The sequence below is a fragment of the Myotis lucifugus genome, unplaced genomic scaffold (genome assembly GCF_000147115.1).
Source record: "Myotis lucifugus unplaced genomic scaffold, Myoluc2.0 scaffold_356, whole genome shotgun sequence".
In the NCBI taxonomy this organism is placed as follows: Eukaryota; Metazoa; Chordata; class Mammalia; order Chiroptera; family Vespertilionidae; genus Myotis; species Myotis lucifugus.
This window is the reverse complement of record NW_005871404.1, coordinates 1,074,747-1,095,540: the sequence shown is the minus strand read 5'-3', so window position 1 is coordinate 1,095,540 and position 20,794 is coordinate 1,074,747. Positions and strand designations below refer to the sequence as shown.

The following is a 20,794-nucleotide window of genomic DNA, read 5'->3' as shown; positions in this document are numbered from 1 at the left end:
AAATAAGTTCTGGAGATTTTAATATATGTTACACCTAGAATTCTGTCATCAAGTAAGTTCAGGAAATAAGTTAAAGTTATAGGTAGTCAGTACTCAGGTCTTCTCAGAGCTTTACCACTGTGAATGTCCAAAGGAAGGTTTTACTAGGAGCCCTTCTCAAAATTATTTGTCCAGGCCTCCCCTCCTTCCCAAAGCCACTGGAGGAACTAGTATTTCACAAAAATGCTTTGAGAAACAGGTAAAAATGGCACAAGCTCCCAAATATATGGGTACTGTACCCCAAGGAGCAGAATTTTGCTCTGTCCTTTATGGGTCTCTCATGTTAAATGTAAAGATCTTTATTCAGATTTTTCCTGCAATGTACAAGTGTAAATATACAAGGATCTCTGACTGCTCTGGAACAATGAACAGAAGCAAGCCATTTTTATTCTCCTTAGGTACAAGTTCAGGCAATACCCATTTAAGTGGGGTTCCCAAGAGGAAATGAACACGAATCCTCCTGGAAAGTCCTCAAGAAGGAGAAAAGGAGGACTGAGTCACACGAAACATTGGAAACATTAAGCTTGTAAGTTACTATATTATTACAAATTATATAACAGAACCCTAGGAGTGTCACATACTAATATCTCTAGCACAAGTTCACTAGAACCCATTTTTAGAGATTTTCAGTATATACTTTATTATTAACCACAGTAATTGAAATGGAAGTGAGGCTGGGAACAATCCTCATTAGATGAACATTGTTTGCATTTAAGGACTAGCCATTGCTGAGATTAAAATGGAACCAATTTCAATGACATTCCTTGGGGCATTTGAGAGTGTCCACGATCTAAATGAGTTCTCAAGGGAGCTGAACCAGCCAGATGCCAGTAGAAAGGAAAGTTTTCCTCATTCAACCCTCCATAGACAAGTGGAGCAGCAGACTGATTTTTCAGATCAGTCCCCTGTGAAGATGGTCTGCAGATGACTATCAAACCCTGAACAGGCTGTGGCGGTGAAGTCACACAAGCCTTAGCTCTAAAAATGAAGGAATCATGCGCTTTAAACCTCTTAAGAGCTTAAGAAGAGATGAAGCTCCTAAATCCACAGCCCATTAAGCATACACTAACGTCTGTGTGATGCCCCTGACAGGTCTGCTTAAGAGGATTATTAATGTCCCATCAATAGAAGCCCAAATAGGAGGCCGAGAGCTTAGAAAACATCAGAGATTTCTTTAATTTTAGCACACAACTGGGTACTGATTTTAAGGCTTAAAAAGCCATTTGTGGAACGATCAGGCAGCAGTTTCAATTTATTATATTATTTTACTTTATTAATACACACTTATATAGAGCTTGCTATGTCCTGGGCACTGTCATAAGTACTTTGCAATGAGAAACTAATTTAATCCTTTTAATAGTCCTACTCGTAGGGTTGTGTCCTCATCCACATTTTACAGATGAGGCCACTGAGGCACATAAAGGTCATAAGGCTAGTTTCTATAACCAAGAAACGATAGTAGCTGCTCTAGAAGCCCCCCTGACCTTCCAGCTGTATTGTCACCCGTGTTCCCTGTGCAAGTGTCTATGGCACTTCATGTACTAATGCTGCCCTTCCAAGGGGGCTCCCACTGGACTTTGAAGTCCCTGGGGCCAGGGTCCCATCTTATTCACTCATCCCCGTATCCTTATGCTCAGTGTTCAAACCATATTTTCCAAATGGATAAAAAAGTGCAGCTCCATATCGCTTATCTATAACTCTTGGGGCTACATGTGTCTTAAAATTCAGAATATTTTGGATTTTAGAAAGTTCACACACTATACATGACCACTGGCGGGATCTGGGACAGCAATCCATAGTAAAATACATGAACAATTCTACAGTTAAACTTATGAATAGTAACATTAAGTAAGTAAATAAAGATTAGGAATATAGATAAAGACTAGAGATAGCCGAATGAGAGTTTACCAACAAGTGTGCTATGAAGAAAAAAAGCACTTTGGGAGTTTTGGGGTTTTGGAATCACAGGTAAGGGATTGTGAGTCGCAATTTCTATGAAGGCCTCTAACACAGTTGTGCAGATTACAGCACTGTCTTATTGTAAAAAGAAAAAATGCTCCATTCATTCAGTTACTACATACTGATGACCATGCCGAGAACTTGGAGGACACCTGGTGGAGACCTGGATCCATACTGGGCTCTTGGCACATAAGTGCCAACTCAGGGAGATTAGAGAGATGTGGGACTAAAGAAAATAGCCCTGGACTAAGGCTCAGGAGAAAGGGTTCAGAGGGAGTTCCACTCCCTTCCAGCCATTTATTTTGGGGAGAGCACAAGACCAACTTGACAGACATCCACAGTCATTATGGAAAAGAGTCAGGTGCTGGAGGATCATAATCATGTTATCGTGTGGCCTTGAGGTAATCCAGTTTGGGATACTACATAATTCAGTGTCCGAATCGAAGGAGGCAATGGTAATATCTACTCTGGAACAAAAGTATTAATCAGAACTTCTTTCAGGCAAACAGAACACATGGTCACCCCAACTACAGCACAGCGGTGAGCCTGGGCTCTGCGGCCAGATTGCCTGTCCCCAAATCCAAGATCCACACTTAGAGCTTTGTGACTCTGGACACATTATGCAACTGCTCTCTGCCTTGGTTTCCTTGTCTGCAAATGGAGTAACAGACCCCTTTCACAATGCTGAAGTGAGGACCAGATGACTTGCAACACAGAACATTCAGGATAATGCCTGGCACGTTGCAAGAGGTCAATAAGAGTTAGTGATCATTATACTTCAAGGCCATATTCTAAATTCCCACAATTCACAGCATAGAATCTTCAGCGTTTCCCCACAATCCCAGCCAGCAGGCAAAGGGCTGGTATGGCTCAGCACCAGTAGACAGGTCTCTAGGACGGCTAACAGTCTCTTCCTTGGTACCTGCTCCCTCACACTCCCATTTCTGCTTTCCCATCCTGAGCTCATTTTGGAATGCAGAGCAGTAGTGCCAGTCTGGCTCCTAACATGCTTTGTCACAAAACACAGCAAAATCCTTTGTTATTAGAACGGGAGATTAACTTCTAAAGCAGCAGTCTTTGCAGTGAGTATGCCGATGTCCACTGGAAAGAGGGGGTGGTATTTTACTTCTAATTTTAAACTGGTGTATACTAAAATTCTAATCTGCTAACAACATTTTAAAATGCCAGCTGCACAGACATGTTCCCGAATATATTAACTCTTGTCACCTTCTGTCCCAAACAAACCCCAAGTATATGTTGTAAGACACATATATTACAAGTACAAACTAAACTGCTTTCTGCTGAACTTGGCATAAAGATAATGATTATACTGTTTATATGAATTATAAAAACAATAGCCACAACAATTAATTTTATTCAGTGCATACTATGTGCCAGGCATTGTTCTAAGCACATTGTGGGCATTTAATCCCAAACAATTCCATGAAGTAGGTACGGTTATTATCCCCATATTACAGATGAGAAAAATGAAGCACGGAGAGGTGAAGTCACTTGCCTATGATACTTATAGATGTAGTAAGTGGTGGAGGCAGGATTAACCTCAGGCAGTCTGGCCTGAGTGCACCCTCTTAAAGGCAAACTCCACTCCCTCTCCTGCTGGAAAGCAGGGAGACTTCCTGTTGCACAGCAGGAGCCACCTGGGACACTGCACTCCTGGAAGACAAGTCCTCACTGTCTGTGCCTGTGCTGCGCGCTCCGTGAGGATGCCTTCATCTCCTTTGTCTCCCTGGCAAACTCCTACACAGCTGCCCCCTCTGCTTCCAGCCTTCCCTGCTCACTGGGCACCCTGTAGGTCCTCAAGGCACATAGTGAGATTTCCGTTTGGCAGTTAGTCAATAACTGGTAAGTGTTTTTTTTTGAGGTACTGATGTTTAAACAGTATTAGCCTTACGAAGAGATTCGAAGCAGACTTTCTTTTCAGCATAAGCTCCCTGAGTTAATTTACTACATGATTTTACTTATGGAATTGTGATTTGCACTTACCTAAGTCTACATTACAAACAATGATACACTAAATATCTGTAGAATGTTTGAGCAGGTTGAATAACTTGCTCGTAGCTTGAATAACTTCATGCATCTCAATTGAGGAGGCTGTTGTTTTTCCTCGACGCAGTTTACCAAAGCGGATAGACTCCAAACCGCCTGTGATCAGAGCCGTCTGACCCCCAACACACAGGCCACTGGATGCGATGCTCCAGGGCAGCACAGGCACCTTACTTGTTAATGTTGCTGCCTTCTTTCAGTCGCTCTCCGGCGGCTCCTGTTTTGGACACTCTTTCGCTTCCAGCCAGGTCCACCAAGCTGACCTTGCTGACTTTCTCTCCAGAGTTCTGGGTGCAGGGGACAGAGAGAAACAACGCATGTGAACACAGAAACCGAATGATTTCTACATATATGTCAGCACTGTAACTGAGAGCAACCGAGCAGCCATCCGCTACAGCGAGGCTAACGTCTCAAGATCTGAAACCGTCAGTTATCTGGACTAGCAACTTATAGTCAAAATTTAAGTTGGTGCGGTACTGTAGCATTCTGTACAGCAGCTGGGAAGCAATCCAGAATGCACCCAGGAAGCTGGAGATTTTACGTGCCTATGAGGAAATACTAGGGCTTGAGGATTCCTGCGCATTCAGGTCAAACAGCTCTTCTTTTGAGAAAGTGCTCTTTAGGCTAAATGTTGAGGTTTCCTCTTTAATATCCCTTAATGACAGTGAGGTAGACTCAGTTGCTTTTAGGTGAGTTTCAGTATGAAAGAATACATATTAAAAGCTGTCTGGTGACATCATGATGCTCTTCAGAGAGTTCACACAAGAAATTCAATTAAAAAAGGTTATATATAGGTTGTCCTCAAAAATGTATACACACATTTAAATACATATAAAGTTTGTTTATTAAAATACATTTCATTTTCAAAATTGAGCTATCAGTTGTTAAAGTGTGTATACATTTTGGGGAAAGACCTAAGAAATTAAATGATTTAAGCAAGGTACGTAGAAGAACCAGCACAAATTTTTCAGCTGCTAAACCCAACCACGAAACACATCACCCATGCAGATACTTTAAGATGTTTTACTGCCAGCAAAGGGTCTGCCCAGTCCCTCACCCCAGACTGCAAGTCATAAAGTGTCTGTGTGACTATGATGTTGAACACGGCGTGCGAGCGGCTACTTTCTTCATTCATGTTGGTAGCAGCTACCGTCCGAGACTTATTTCCCTCAGACATCAGTGACTCAATATCCTAAAGGCAAAGCACAAGGAAAACATTATAAGCAAAAACATATGACCACAGTCCTGCCCACCAGGTGTATGTATTAATTATGATCCTCTGACTCATTCGCCACCACCCTTTCATAACCCGCCCCCCGCCCGCCCCCGCCCCTTCACCGAGCATGGTTCAGTTTCCTCCTCCCTCGGTGCTTCCTAGTATATGAAATGTTCCCCCTTCTTTCTTACCCACAACTATCTTCTTTCTCTGTTAATTACCAATTCTTTCCTTTGCAAGTTACTAGGGAACAAAAGAGCTAATATTTATTGAGCACTCCAGATGTGCAATAATGGTGATTATCTTACTTTATTAGAACTCTTTGGGCTTAACAACTCTAGCTATTTACGCTCACTTATTTGCCTCTATCCTCCAACACTATGGCTCTCCAGGGAATTTTCCTTATTCACCTTTGTACTGCCTTACAACACTTAGAACCTATGGATTCTTATGCAATGTTTGATGAATGAACCTTATAAAGAAAGTATTCACAAGACACTGAAGTTCACAGAGTGATCACTCCAACAAGTCTAGTACCCATCTGAAAAATGTCTTCATTTAAATGGCTAGAGAGTTACCTCACGGATTAATTTTAGTCATGCTGAGTGAAGACAGGATAGGCACAACACAGAGATAGCAAGACTAAGTTTAGGGATGTATTTGCTCATTCATTCATTGGCTTTCTTCAGCAACAGGTAGCAGTTTGTGTTAGGAGATTTCCAAAGCAATGACAATAAAAACCAAGGTACAACATCAAGTCAGGATGTAAGAAGGCATAAAAATCAAGAAGTAGGAAAATGGAGAGAGGACTGATTCCAAAAAATAGAAGAAACAGAAGAGTGAAAAGTAATGGAAACTAAGGCAGGGGACCCTATCAAAGAGAAAAGGTTGAATTAAATACCAGATACTCTTTACATTTGAGGAGTGTGATGAAAGGCCCCTTTTTTCTGTTTGGGGTGTGTTGATCCCTGGGTCCTTGGAGCCCATGAATGATATCAATATGCTATAAAGCTTTCACATAAAAATAAATTCAATATTACTCACATACTTCAATTTACTGTCAGTTATTTAATGACATTTTAAAACAAAAACACTTACCTCAAAACTAGTGACAGCCAGTTGGGATAAACCATCTACATACGGTCCCAAAACTTTATGCTCTCGAACTTTAAGAGACTGTCTACTCCTTCAGGAGAAAGAAAAAAGGAATGAATGAATCAGACAAAACTCGGAGGCTTTCTTTCTTTTTAAGTATTCATAAACCAAGATGGCAGTTTCAAAATAACTTTTTTAATAATAAAAAAATGTCCTAAAAGCTACTTTATTTAGATCAGCAAGATAGCATTCTTTTCCAGAAATGTTTTTTATACTCTGACTTCTATTTAAAGTAACTTACTATTTTAAAATTTCTATCTCCTCTTCCAAACTAAACAGCCGGCACACAGAATGCTAGGTTAGGCCAACTTGCTTTAGTAGATGAACTTCACAGGAGGAAAAAAAAAGAAGACAAAGCGAAGAACATTCCAGAACTGAATTTAACAACTCAAGGCTATTTTATAAATAAGCACATTCTCAGTAAATAATATCTTAATATTTGGACCACACAGTAAACAATATTGAAGTGTTCTGTTTTATTTTTAATTTACTCTTCCAAGTCTGTATTGATTTATGCTGCTTCGATGCTGACAATTTCATACAGAAAGTGATATTACAGCACAGCAGTTGCTTGCAGTTACTGATATTTATCCTGCCTTTAGAATTGCCTCTGCTGGTGAAGATTTTAGGGCTCTTTTAAATTTTAAATGGCAAACATGGTTTGGAACCCATTTGAACAGTGTATCAACAGGTGATTGAGATGAAAAGCAAAGCGACACAGATTATGACTATATTGTATATGTCAGTCATCTTTTTCATGGCATCAGATATTAATCACCTTTCAAATCAAGAGTCAGTGCTTAGCATCACTCAAGTGTGGAAAAAAGGACCTAAGAACCACTGATGCTTCCCCAGGTCTTCTAAGAACATTTCAGTTTTCCCACTTAATCTTACAACCCTACAAAATAGGTATTACTAACTTTAATGATGGCAAATTCAATGTGACAATGAGCAATTCTTCTATACTCTAAACAGGGGCAGACCAAATGCACACATTTACAAGGGCGACTTTGATGCACACAGACCCAGAACTCAGCTCACTCTGCTTGCACAACCAGAGAATCTTTAATGTTACTCATGAGCCAGAAAAAGTCAATTTAGCACAATATCAAGTGCCTGTGATGGCGTCTGACATCTGGAATTCGTGAACACTGCTGCTGGGAATGTGAACTGGTACAATCACTTTGGAAAACAGTCCCACAGTACCAAATAAAGTTAAAGATTCAGTATCTTTATCTTTGACCTACAATTCCACCCCTAGATGTATTCCTTAGAAACGCATGCATTTGTACACCAGGAGAACTGTACAAGAATGCTCAGAGCAGCACTGCAGTGGTAAAAAGTGACAACTACACAAATGACAGGAGATGGGATAAATAAAGTATGGTATAATCATACAACGGAATACTACAGAGTAGTAAAAAGTAATGCCTTATTACTTAATATATCAAAATGGGGGTAAATAAATTATGGTATAATCATACAACGGAATACTAAAGAGTAGTAAAAAGTAATGACTTATTACTTAATATATCAGAATGAACGAATCATTGAGTAAGTCACCAAAGGACACGTATAACTATGATGTCACTTATACATAGTTAAGAATTATGCAAAAGTATGCATTAACTTTAAAGAAGAGGAAGATAAGAAGGGGTAGAGAATAGAATGGGATCCAAGAGGAACATATAGGAGGCTTCAAAAATATTGGTCATGTTCTATTTATTAAAGAACATGTAGGATAGTCTTTGGTTTTATTATTCTTTATATCATACATGTGTTGTAAATGTTCTTCCACATGCATTAAATAGTTCATAAACATTTCCTATGAGTGGGTTACTCCTTATTACCCATAATTTTGATCTTATGCCTTTGATTATAACCTTAATTATACAGCTGCTAAAAGCACTTAAAATATTTTTAATAACAAGAGAAAGTGTTCATTTTGTTACACAGAAAATTCAGAATATTGAACTATATTTAGAGAATGACTTCAACACACACACATCATAAATTTGAAATATAGGATCAAAATGCACCAAAGTATTAACAGTGGTTATTTTTGAGTGGTGAGATTATAGGTCATTTTTATTTCTTCTTACATATTGCCCATTTTCTAAATTTTATAAATATATATTCCTTAAATCAGTAAAAAACATTTAATTAAAAAAAGTTAATGGCCCTCTCCTTCTATGAATCAAACTCATTTTGTTTTTATCACCTAGTTTTTTAAAAATACAGATGCATGGGTTTTCCCCTATGTCTACTGAATCCTAGCCTATGTGGGTGGGGCTCAGGCCGGTGTATCTTTAAAAGCCCTCCCCCTGATTTCAATGCATAGCCCGGGAAGAGAATGACTTGCCTGGGCTGGGTGATTTCAATCCTTCAACTACTTTACCTCCAATTTAGAGGTGCTGCTTCCCAACGCAAATGGAAGGACCAATGTGTCTTTTTTTTGAATCCTCACCCGAGGACATTTTCATTGATTTTTAGAAACAGAAGGGAGGGAGGTTGGGGGGAGGGGGGAGGGAGGGAAGGAGGGGGAGAGAGAGAGAGAGAGATCCATCTGTTGCCTCCCTTACGTGCCCTGACCAGGATCAAACCTGTAACCTAGCTATGTGTGCTGACCAGGAATTGATCCCCTGACCTTCTGGTGTATAGGATGATACTCCAACCAATTGAGCCACACCGGCCAGGGCCAATGTGACATTTTAACTCAATTTTTATGAATAAACCATGGTGGCCAAAATAATACAAATAGCAAAAACATCTTTTTTAAATGGCATATATAAGCAACATTATACATGAATATGGTATAAACCAGTGGTCGCCAACTGGTGGTCCATGAGGTCCGAAAGGCTGGCGACCGCTGGTATAAACTATGTATACTGGGCATACCAATTGGCTTGGAGAGCTGATGATTCCTCAGTAAATGAATGGAAACCAGAGTAGTGACCAAGGCTCAAATAAATATTCACTTGAAGCTTTAGCTTTAGGATCATTTAAAATTATTACCTCTAGTACAAGCTTAATTTCACCCCCTAACTTACCCTTTGGGGTCCAAAAGATCTCGAACTTTCTCATTATAAATTTCCATATAGGATACTTCCACTTTAAAGGTCTGTGACTCATTTTGCTCCAGAGAGATCCTTTTAAATAAAGCACAGCAGAGCCTTGGGATGAGGCCCAGCTGCTCAGCATTGCCCATCATAGAGAAGGATTTTCCTGAGCCTGGAGAAGAGCAAGCAGAAAGAAAGGAGCATAAACAAGGAAGCAAAATGTAATGATTCCACCACATAAGTCTTCTACATATATCATCCAAGGTCACAGTGGAAGAGGCAAACTTGGCCCCCAGGGCCAACCCTCAAACAATACGGTTACTATTCTTTCTTTAAAAAAAAATGTTCTTTATTGTTGAAAGTATTACAGATGTCTCCCTCCCTCTTCCCCCATTGACCCCCCCCACCCTGCTCCCTAGACCAAGGCTACTCTTCTTTCTATTACACTCATGGCTTCTAGTTTCACTCTCATTGTGAGATCCAGAGGGCACCTCATCTACAGGTGGAAAACACAAATATAACCATTGTAAGCAGCAACTATACAGTATCAAGTAACATTAACAGTAATTACCCCAAACTATTTTGTTTGTGAAAGTGCTTTGATATATATTCTCTTATCTGAGTCTCCTAGTTGTCCTGCAATGTGACCAGAGGCAGTATTGTTATGATTGATGGATTTATTCTAACTTTATAGTTGAAATCATGGTGGCTCAGAGAATTAATGGCTGAGACACTAGTATGTTTTTGTTTTACTTGTTTCAACCAACTGTGCCACGAGCCTAGGTGTAGTAATCCATCATCATTCTGTATCCCAGTGACAGTCCTCTGTTATAGAATGATGCCAAGAGTTTTTAAAAATAGTTTTTACTATAAGATTTGTACTGAGAAAATGGTAATTATTTTTCTAGTTCAAATACAAGTTAAAGCTATAATTTAGGAAAATTACATTTAATAGTTTGAAACTAGGTTTGCTCATTAACACTAAAATTACTCAATTACCAAAACTGTTGAGTCATCAAAAAGAGGGTTCCTTTTGATCACCTAATTCCTAATTCAGTTTAACCACAAAGGCAGAAGCATTTTTTCTGTTGCTTCCCAAAGTGTTTTCTACTTCTATGTTTTAAGAAATGCACATGTAATATCATTGACTGTAAATAAAAGCAAGGACTTACCTGTCTGTCCATATGCAAAAATACAAGCGTTATACCCCTGAAAGGCTTTTTCAAGAATTCCTTCCCCAAGGCACTTGAAAACCACCTCTTGACCTACAAATGAAAAAAAAAAAGATGTTTCTTGATATATTTGTATTAATAACTGAGTCTCAGTTAACAGCATTCTCTAACTTCAAAAAGATGTTAAAAGTGAATTACTGTGTGCCTACCATGTGTAGGACCAAGTTACTAGCTTAATGCATGCAATTTTATTTATTCTTCTTAACTACAGCTCAGTACCTGGATCGATTTATGATTCTACCTACTGCTTCCTTCTAAGGCAGTGGTTCTCAACCTTGGCTGCACATTAGAATCACCTGGGACTCTTTTTAAAATCCTGATTTCTGGGCCTCATCCTCCGGAAATTCTGTTTCTTTGTTACTATTGTTGTGGCCTCACCCCAAAACAAAGAAACAGAATTTCCAGAGGATGAGGCCCAGAAATCAGGATTTTAAAAAGATTCCCAGGTGATTCTAATGTGCAGCCAAGGTTGAGAACCACTGTAATCTAAGGCATTTCTCTTCAAGGCATTAAAGTTTCCTTCCCATTGTTAGTAGGCCATATGGAAGTATCATTTAAATTTGGTTTCATTTCTTCTCATGAGTTAGCATTAAAATGTCATGAAACATGAATTCTCTTATTTCCTCATCTGGATTCTGAGCTGGATTCTCATGATGCGGAACCATGCCATACACGTTTCGGTATATGCGTGCACCTCTGCACGTAGCATGGGGATAAGTACCTGCCACGTGCTTCGAAGCCGTTTATTGCTGGTGGAGGTGATGAGTTGAGCACAGACACCTCTCACCTGTGTTCTCACGGGGGGTTCAGGGACAAGCTCTCTTTGGTGAGCCCGTCTATAGCTTACTGCAGCTCTTGGGGGAGTTGTCATTTAATACACTAGTAAATATTACGATAGCATCCGTAGCATACAGCTGAAAGTCTGAAAATCTTTTTAAACACTTAAGGTTTCTTTTACTACTCTTTGAAATTGGTAACATTCATTCCACCATGATTAAGAGAATGAAAATGGTGTTCTCCTTCTGCCATGCTCTTACAGTCCTCAGAACATCCACTATTACAGCCTTTGCAGAAACTACTGGTTTAAGTACCACTTGCCTCCAATGGCATGATACCCCCTGACTGTGTCAGAGACTATAATCTGTTTATCTTTGTAATCCTGGTGCCTAGTACAAAATTTTAAATTAATATTTATTGAAAAAATGAGCCCATTTAACCTTTTTATCCTACATGACAATTTCTTTTACATTTGGAAATAATGCAACATAATAAAAGCTTTTGGGCCCTAGCCAGTTTGGCTCAAAGGATAGAGCTTTGGACTGCAGACCGAAGGGTCCTGGGTTCGATTCCAGTCAAGGGCACATACCTCGGTTGCAGGCTCCTCCCTGGCCAGGCCCTGGTCAGGGCACATGTGGGAGGCAACCAATCAATATGTCTCTCTCACATCGATGTTTCTCTCTGTCTTTCCCTCTCTCTTCCACTATACCTAAAAATCAATGGAAAAATATTCTCGGGTGAGGATTAACAAAACCAAACAAAAAATAAATAAATAAAAGCTTTTGGGTATATGTCCTTCTTTTATGCAAAGTTGGATCTGATTTTAGCAGTCCTTTGTTATACTATGACATATCTTGGTTGCAGAATCGAATTCTTAAGAATGTGTAAATGTGAAACAAAATATAATATTTTCAACCCTTAGACTGACAAAAACTAAAATGTTGACAACATGAACTATAGCTGGATTGAGGAAATAGGTATTTTCACAAGCTGTTGTAAGAATAAACAAATGCAGCCATTGTGAAGGAAAACCTAACAGCACCTATAAAAGGAAATCTTCCCTCATTGTCTGACTCACTGTGAGGCATCTAGCCTAGGACACAAGGGACTCTTGTAAAGGATGCTCATAGAAGCATTATTTATTCTACTATAAGTTGCAATCAAGTTAAATGCCCATTTGTAAGGGAGTGGATAAAGTGACTATTTTATATGATGTAATACTACAAGTCATGTAAAAACAAACAGATAAACCTAAGAATTTGTGTATAAACAATGCTAGAATTCAAAAACATTGTTGAATAAAAGAAGTCATGTTAAGACTGTAGTACATCTACACTAATAAAAGACAAAGATGCTAATTGACCATACCTTCGCTAAGCCCACCAGACAATCAGAAGAGTATTCAAATTAACCCAACAAAGATGGCTGGTAAATTTGCATACTGCAGGTGGGGTGGGCAGTGCCAGACGTCGCCCACAGGATCCGGGCTGCAGATCGGGACCAGGGAGGCGGGGTGGGCAGCGCCAGATGCCACCCGGGGAGGTGGAGCCAGCCCATCGATCGCACAGGGCTGGGGGTCCCCTGCCCAGGCCTAACGCCCCGGTCAGAGGCCTGAGGCCTGGGCAGGGGCTGAGCCGGGGATCGGTGTGAACTACAGAGGAAACACCTTTTCTGACGGCTCATTGGCTAAGCTCCCTGTATGCCACTGGTAATATTCTTAGTAACTTGGGTAATAAAATCCAAGAAGGTGATGTAGGGTTTTTCCACCTCACTCCTGGAGAAAAAAAATGAAGGTCTGCTGCTGGAGGGGCTAAGAAATATCATATCCTGCCCTAGCCGGTTTGGCTCAGTGGATAATGCCTCGGCCTGCCTACCACAGGGTCTGGGTTCAATTCTGACCAAGGGCATGTACCTAGGTTGCAGGCTCTTCCCTGGCTGGGGCCCAGATCAGCGCTCATGCAGGAGGGAACCAATCAAAGTGTTCCTCTCACTTTGATGTTTCTCTCTGTCTTTCCCTTTCTCTTCCATATTCTCTAAAAATCAATGGAAACATATCCTCAGGTGAGGACAAAAAAAAATAATAAAGAAATGTCATATCCTATCAAAGAGACATCTTGAAAATGCCTAAAGAAAGTTGTCATTTTTTCATGGTGAAGGGACTGGAGTCTGTGTTGATGGAAACACCTTGGTGGCTGCGGTGACTGGCAGTGGCTGCAGCAGCAGGGTGATGGGGCTGGTGCCTTCCCCTGATCAGCCTGGTCACCTCCCACAAAGGGAGGCCAGACTGCGGCTTAGGCCCGCTCCCCAAGGGGAGCAGGGAGTGGGCCTACGCAGTCACTAGGACATCCCCTGAGGGCTCCCAGTATGTGAGAGGGTCGCAGGCTGGGCTGAAGGACACCCGCCCCCCAGTGCACGAATTTCGTGCACTGGGCCCCTAGTATAATATAAAGACTTACATCAAATAGTGTGTGTGTGTGTGTGTGTGTGTGACAGAGAGAGAAATCTATGGATACTAACGTAAAAAATATGGATTGGAAGAAAATTTATCAAATTTATATACCAAATTTATATAACCTTACTTCACTATTTCTGACTTCTAACAACCTAGCACAGAGCCTGGTACCTAAGAGGTATTCAAAACATGCTGGTGGAATACGTGGCCTTTTTTTATTTTTATTTTAAGTACAATTATAAGAGGCTTTGCTAAACACACGGTTTGTTGAGAAGACTACCTAAAGAAGAAGGTATTGTCAAATTACTATCTACTAAACACACTTTCAAAACTGCTCTTATGTTAAAGCCTTATGCTTACGAAGAAAATATTTGACCCACCCTATTGCTGACCTTCATACACATCAATATTTTTTCCCATAGATTTTCTCAAAGGACCTTCCTTATTCCATAGGTATTCCCAAGGTCCATGCCCAGAGGCTAGCCTTACATTCAGAGCTGAGCACTGTGGTGTAGAAGACTGGGAATTAAACACAGGCTTGTGAGAAGTGAATGCAGTCCTCACAAGTACCACTTGAAGGCATTCTAACAGAACCACTCTCCTGGCACACGGAGATGACTGGAGCAACCCCGTGTGATCGTCCACAGTGGTTAACCAGTCCCCAGGAAGAGTGGGTGAGGGTGGAGACAAGGTGCTTTAGACTTGGAGAGTCAAACATCCTGACCATACTCATGACTGCAATACTTTTATTTCTAAGACAGTAAGTTATTTTTTATTTTTTTAAATTTAAAATGTTTATTGTTTGAAGTATTATGTATGTCTCCTTTTTCACCCATTGACCTCTCCCTGGCCATTCCCACCCCCCAGCACATGCCCTCACCCCCCTACTGTCTGTGTCCATGGGTTATGCATACAAGTCCTTTGGTTGATCTCTTCCCTGCCCCCTGCCTTCCCTCTAAGGTTGGATGATCTGTTCAATGGTTCTAGGTCTCAGGATCTATTTTTGTTCATCAGTTTATGTTGCTCATTATATTCCACAAATTAGTGAGATCATTTATCTTTCTCTGACTGGCTCATTTCACTTAGCATAATGCTCTCCAGGTCCATCCATGCTGTTGCAAATGGGAATTCTTTCTTTTTTACAGCAGCATAGTATTCCATTGTGTAGATGGATGTACCACTGTTTTTTTTAATACACTCATCTGCTGATAGGCACTTAGGCTGTTTCTAAATCTTAGCTATTGTAAATTGTGCTGCTATAAACATAGGGGTGCATATATCCTTTCTGATTGGTGTTTCTGATTTCTTGGGATATATTCCTAGAAATGGTATTACTGGGTCAAATGACAGTTCCATTTTTAATTTTTTGAGGAAACACCATACTGTTTTCCACAGTGGCTGTACTAGTCTGCATTCCCACCAGCACTGAACGAGGGTTCCTTTTTCTCTATATCCTTGCCAGCACTTGTCATTTGTTGATTTGTTGATGATAGCCATTCTGATAGGTGTGAGATGGTACCTCACTGTCATTTTGATTTGCATTTATCTGATGATTAGTGACTTTGAGCATGTTTCATATGTCTCTTGGCCTTCTGTACATCCTCTTTCAAAAAGTGTCTATTTAGATCCTTTGCCCATTTTTTGATTGGATTGTTTATCTTCTTTTGTTAAGTTATACGAGTTCCCTATAAATTTTGGAGATTAAACCCTTACCAGATGTAACATTGGCAAATATGTTCTCCCATGCAGTGGGCTCTCTTGTTATTTTGTTGATGGTTTCTTTTGCTGTGCAGAAGCCTTTTATTTTGATGAAGTCCCATTTGTTTATTTTCTCCTTAGTTTCCATTGTCCTAGGAGCTGTATTGGTAAAGATATTGCTATGATATATGTCTAATATTTTGCTGCCTTTGGATTCTTCTAAGATTTTTCTGGTTTCCCGTCTTACGTTTAAATCCTTTATCCATTTTGAGTTTGTTTTTGTGTATGGTATAAGTTGGTGGTCTAGTTTCATTTTTTTGCATGTATCTGACCAATTTTCCCAACACCATTTATTGAAGAGACTATCTTGACTCCATTGTATGCTCTTGCCTCCTCTGTCAAATATTAGTTGAGTGTAATGACTTGGGTCAATTTCTTGGTTCTCTGTTCTGTTCCATTGGTCTATAGGTTTGTTCTTGTGCCAGTAGCTGGCAGTTTTGAGGACAGTTGCTTTGTAATGTAGCTTTATATCTGGTATTGTGATTCTTCCAACTTTGTTCTTTCTCAGGATTGCTGTGGCTATTTGGTGTCTTTTTTTATTCCATATGAATTTTTGGAGAGTTTGTTCTAGGTCTGTGAAATATGCCGTTGGTATTTTGATGGGAATTGCATTGAATCTATAGATCAATTCATATTTAGCAACTTGAAAGCAAGCAAGAGCTTGAGTTGATGAAAGGACTCAACTGCAGAGAAGAACTGGTCAAGAGCTTACGCCACTGGCTGCACAGAGCCGGGAGTCATTAACCAATTAAGAATTGATACCTCAGGTGGTGAAACGTATTACTTCTGGTTTCTGATGCTGAGAGGCTAGAATGATGAGGAATTATTTTCTTGATGTCCTTTCAAGGGAAAAATCACAATGTTTCTTTTTCCTTGGTAGGAATGGCCTTTAAATTAAAGATCATTACTTGAAAAAAAAGAAACAATGCTATAGAGATACATGGAATAGGTTTGTGATATGTCAAGTGAAAATAAAATACCAACTCAGAATGTGTACACTAAAACCGCATGAAAAATAAACCAAAAGATCAAAGAATTCTCCAGGATACAAAAATATAAGAATAAACTTAAGTTTAGCCTAGGTCCACATTACTGTAAATACTAAATAGGGTGTGAATTAACCTATTTAATTTGTATAATGTTATTAGTTATGCTACTGAGAAGAAGAGAATTTTTATCAACTGTTCTGTGTGTAGTATACATTACATATTTTATATCAGTGAATTCCTGCAATACCCAGGTAGAGTGGATATAGACTGTGATCCATAGGAGACTGGGGCTCTAAAAGAGTAAGTCATTTGCCAAGATCACACCACTGGTTTGTGGCAGGGCCTGGGTCTGTCTGTATTGGCTTCTGAATGTCAAGGCTGATGCCTATCCATAATTGGTGGCTTAATGCTTTGTGACATTGGAAATCAGCTGCTCCCTTCTCATCTCATGGTATTTTCTACAATCTCCCAGAACTCATCAGACAGTGCTATGTTTTTTTCTCTACCAATGCATTGCGAGCTCCTTTAAAAACAGGAGTTGCTGCATCTTTGCAGAGTGAGTGGCACACAGTAGGACAGACATTCCTATGCTGACATTGCTGTAAAGACTGACATTTAATTGGGAACCTGTTTTTCATTAGCGATGACTGAGGCATCAAAATATTGTGTGTTGAACTTAAAAAAGAAATATTTAATTGTATTACAGGTTCCACTTTGGTCAAATTATGACTGTTTTTAGCCCTAACCGGTTTGGCTCAGTGGATAGGGCATCGGCCTGCAGACTCAAGGGTCCCAGGTTCGATTCCGGTCAAGGGCATGTACCTTGGTTGCAGGCACATCCCCAGTAGGGGGTGTGCAGAAGGCAGCTGATGGATGTTTCTCTCTCATCGATGTTTCTAACTCTCTATCCCTCTCTCTTCCTCTCTGTAAAAAATCAATAAAATATATTTTTAAAAAAATTATGACTGTTTTTGAAATTCTAATGAGCCCCTAAAGACCACAATAGCCTTTGTTAACAATAAAGCACTGTGGTGTGAATAAACATGTCGACATGATATGCACCTACTAATTGGATAATTGTAATAAAAAAAAATCACAGATTACACTTTTAATGACACATACAATAACCTCCTGAATCTTGAAAAAAAAAATGTGGGACTGAAAAAATAAGCTAATCTCTCTGATTCTCACTAAATATTTACATATGCTTTCCAAAAACTCAAATTCTTTAAGGTAGCTATTTAGTTACATTTGACAAACACAATATAATTCATGTTTATCATATTTAATAAAGGTTTAAATTAGACTAGGAAGTGAAAATTTGGAAAACACAAATGGACTATGAAAAAGTAGAAAACAATTATTCTGTGTTTCTGGAAAGAATTTTTCCCCTTTTCATTTTTAAATAACTATCTTGAAGCATAATTTGTAAAAGAATAAATAAAAAGAATTATTGTAAAGTTCATGTATTTTTTACAAATATAAGCAAGACTAGAGTCTAGAGAGACTGGAATACATTTTATATGGTTTCATGTCTCCAGGGAAATTTATTCTCTTTAAAGACAAGAAATAAGGAATACTCTCCCACCCCTGCAAAGATACATCAACATTAACATTGTTTTATAGCTGCTCAAGCTTTCCATGGTATTCTTAGCTGATATAATCAGTTCTCTATTATGGATATTTAGATTATTTCCTTTTTCTTTTTTTTTTCTGTAATATCCTTACATATTTACCGTTGTGCACTTTTCTATTGACTTTACTAGGCAAAACTCCAAAAAATCAAATTACTAAGTCCTCTTAGTAATGCATGAGTCCTTTGTGCTAGACCCTCAATACTAGCTATTATCATTCTTCCTTGTTTTGACTGTCAGTAGAAAAAAAAACCCTCCTGTTTTGTTAGATTAAAATTTTCCTTTTCATAGTTTATTGCCCATTTGAATTTATTATTTAATAAATTGGTTGAGTCCGATGTTTATTTTAATAAATTGGTTTCGTCATTGATTTTTTTAACTTATTAATTTCAAAATGCTCATCATATAGTAAGGATATCAACCTTTGATCTATCATATGTTGTAAATATTTTTCTTTTCGGTCTTATGTTGTTCTTTATCACACAGAAGCATTTGGTCTTGCATATTCAAATCTTTCATCTTTTCCTTTATAATTTTCACCTATGGTATATGTTGTGATTCCTAAATCCTTTGGATTATACCAAATTATATAGGTATTCACCCATATTTTCTTCCAGTTTTGTTGTTTTTGTTTTTTATAGTTTTATTTCAAACTCTACTCCTTAGCTGTGTAACCTTGGGCAAGCTTTTCATTTCTTCATTGGAAAATCAGGAATAATAGCTGCTACCTACTGGGCTGCTGTATGATTTAATGAGGCAATACAGGTAAAGCCCTTACCATAGTGCCTAGCCATTATAAGTCTGGAATATATTTTAGTTAATATCTATTATTAATATCACCCCTTAAACCTTTCATCTACTATAATTAATTCCGGGATAGAGAAGGAGGTGATTATCTCTTTTCCTTAAAAAGTTGCCCCATCTTTGCAACAATTTTTTGAGGTAATCCAATTTCAAAAATAAAAAACACCTATTTTTGGAAAAAAATTAAAGGAATCATTTATTATCATTTATTGCTATTTCTCTAGATCCCATAGAGGTTCCACTTTTAAAATTCCACTGAGAAAAACAGGGATGTGTATGTGAACAAGTGTGTATGGTGTGTGTGTGTGTGTGTGTGTGTGTGTGTGTGTGTGTGTTGGGTATGTTATGTGAGGGTTATGTGTGTGTTAAGGGTATATGTGTGTTTTGGGTCATGATGAGGAGAGGAATAAGGAACAGTACCATTACTTGCCAACCCATGTTGTTCAGTGCAGGAAAAATATTTGCCATTCTTTGACAACATTAACATATCTCAGAAAGGTATGGGGGAAAAACAACATAAGATCATATCAATAAAATTGTGACTAGAAACATATCCTTATAAAGTGTTCCTTCATTTTCTATTCCGGTGCCCTTTTAGCTGTATGAATCCCTGGCTGGGGTTATACTTCATCAAGTTTTTTTGGTTTTGGGACTTTCAGGGCACCACCAGTACAATAAGAGACAACTATGAAAAAGACCAGGCTGCCAACCAAGCCTGAAAAGACACCGTAGACTCTTTATACAGCCTCTTAGGGTCCTTAACAGGACCAGCTCGCCACAAAATACAAACGGTGGCTACAATTCACTCGGTGATAGAGAGAAAATATTAGATCTCAAAGTAGATCCTTATAGGGTCTATTAAGGAGAGTCTGATTTATCCAAAAGACTGAAGGTTTTCTGCTTTGTTCATTTCTATTTTTTAAACACAGCAGTCCCCTTTTTCATCATAGGAAAAAAACACTTGCCGACTGCTTTAAGAAGCCAAGTTCACATAAGAAAGGAGTATTTATACTGGATGGTAGGAATCAAGAAATCCACAAAAGATGCACTATCCACACGCTAAATGTTTCCCGACTACACTTAAACAGAAAGAAGTGCTGTTTGTCTAGGGGACTCGGACCAGCCCATAAGGGAAAGTTCAGAAGTCCTGTGGGAAGGAGGATCGAGGAATATGCTTCTATCCCAGACAAGCCAAGTAAAGCCTTGAGGCTTTTCAGCTGGACTGATGCCAGAGCGGAGGTGGCCTCTCTGCAGAAGTCAGCTCCACAGGCCTGATGCAGGGAGCCACAGAACAAACCTGACCTCGCTTGTTAGTAACCATGACCAAGATGCCAATTTCCTCTGTGGGGTTTATGATTAGACCTCCTATAACCGTGTGGACAAGTCTTAAAACACAGGCATGCCCAAAGCAACCCATAACACAATGTCAGAACATTAGAGAGGCTCCTGTGTGGAATTTCTGCAAGCACAGTTACCGACTGACCCACCCAGCCCTGAGTCACATGTGATACAGATCTTTGAAAAGCTAACCCCGAGTCTCCACATTATGCATAACCTGCCCTACTGGGAATAGCAGCAGTGGACTCAAAGTTCCTGGCATGTGCTTTGGGAGCTCAGTAACCAAGGCAATTCCCTCCCCATAGCAGGGCCCTGACA

General features: G+C 39.3%; 1 protein-coding gene across 1 annotated transcript in view; it reads right to left on the bottom strand.

The window, feature by feature from the left end:
- Positions 1-20,794, bottom strand: part of LOC102417865 (kinesin-like protein KIF13A) — a gene marked incomplete at its 3' end in the record, with an annotated part of 77,949 nt that overhangs the window by 40,477 nt on the left and 16,678 nt on the right. Inside the window, exons 3-7 of the mRNA XM_014466769.2 lie at positions 10,665-10,757; positions 9,484-9,664; positions 6,377-6,464; positions 5,120-5,254; positions 4,237-4,349 (exon numbers count right to left, since the gene is read on the bottom strand). Of these exons, the coding sequence (XP_014322255.2) occupies positions 4,237-4,349; positions 5,120-5,254; positions 6,377-6,464; positions 9,484-9,664; positions 10,665-10,757 (610 nt within the window). The remainder of the gene's footprint in view (positions 1-4,236; positions 4,350-5,119; positions 5,255-6,376; positions 6,465-9,483; positions 9,665-10,664; positions 10,758-20,794) is intronic.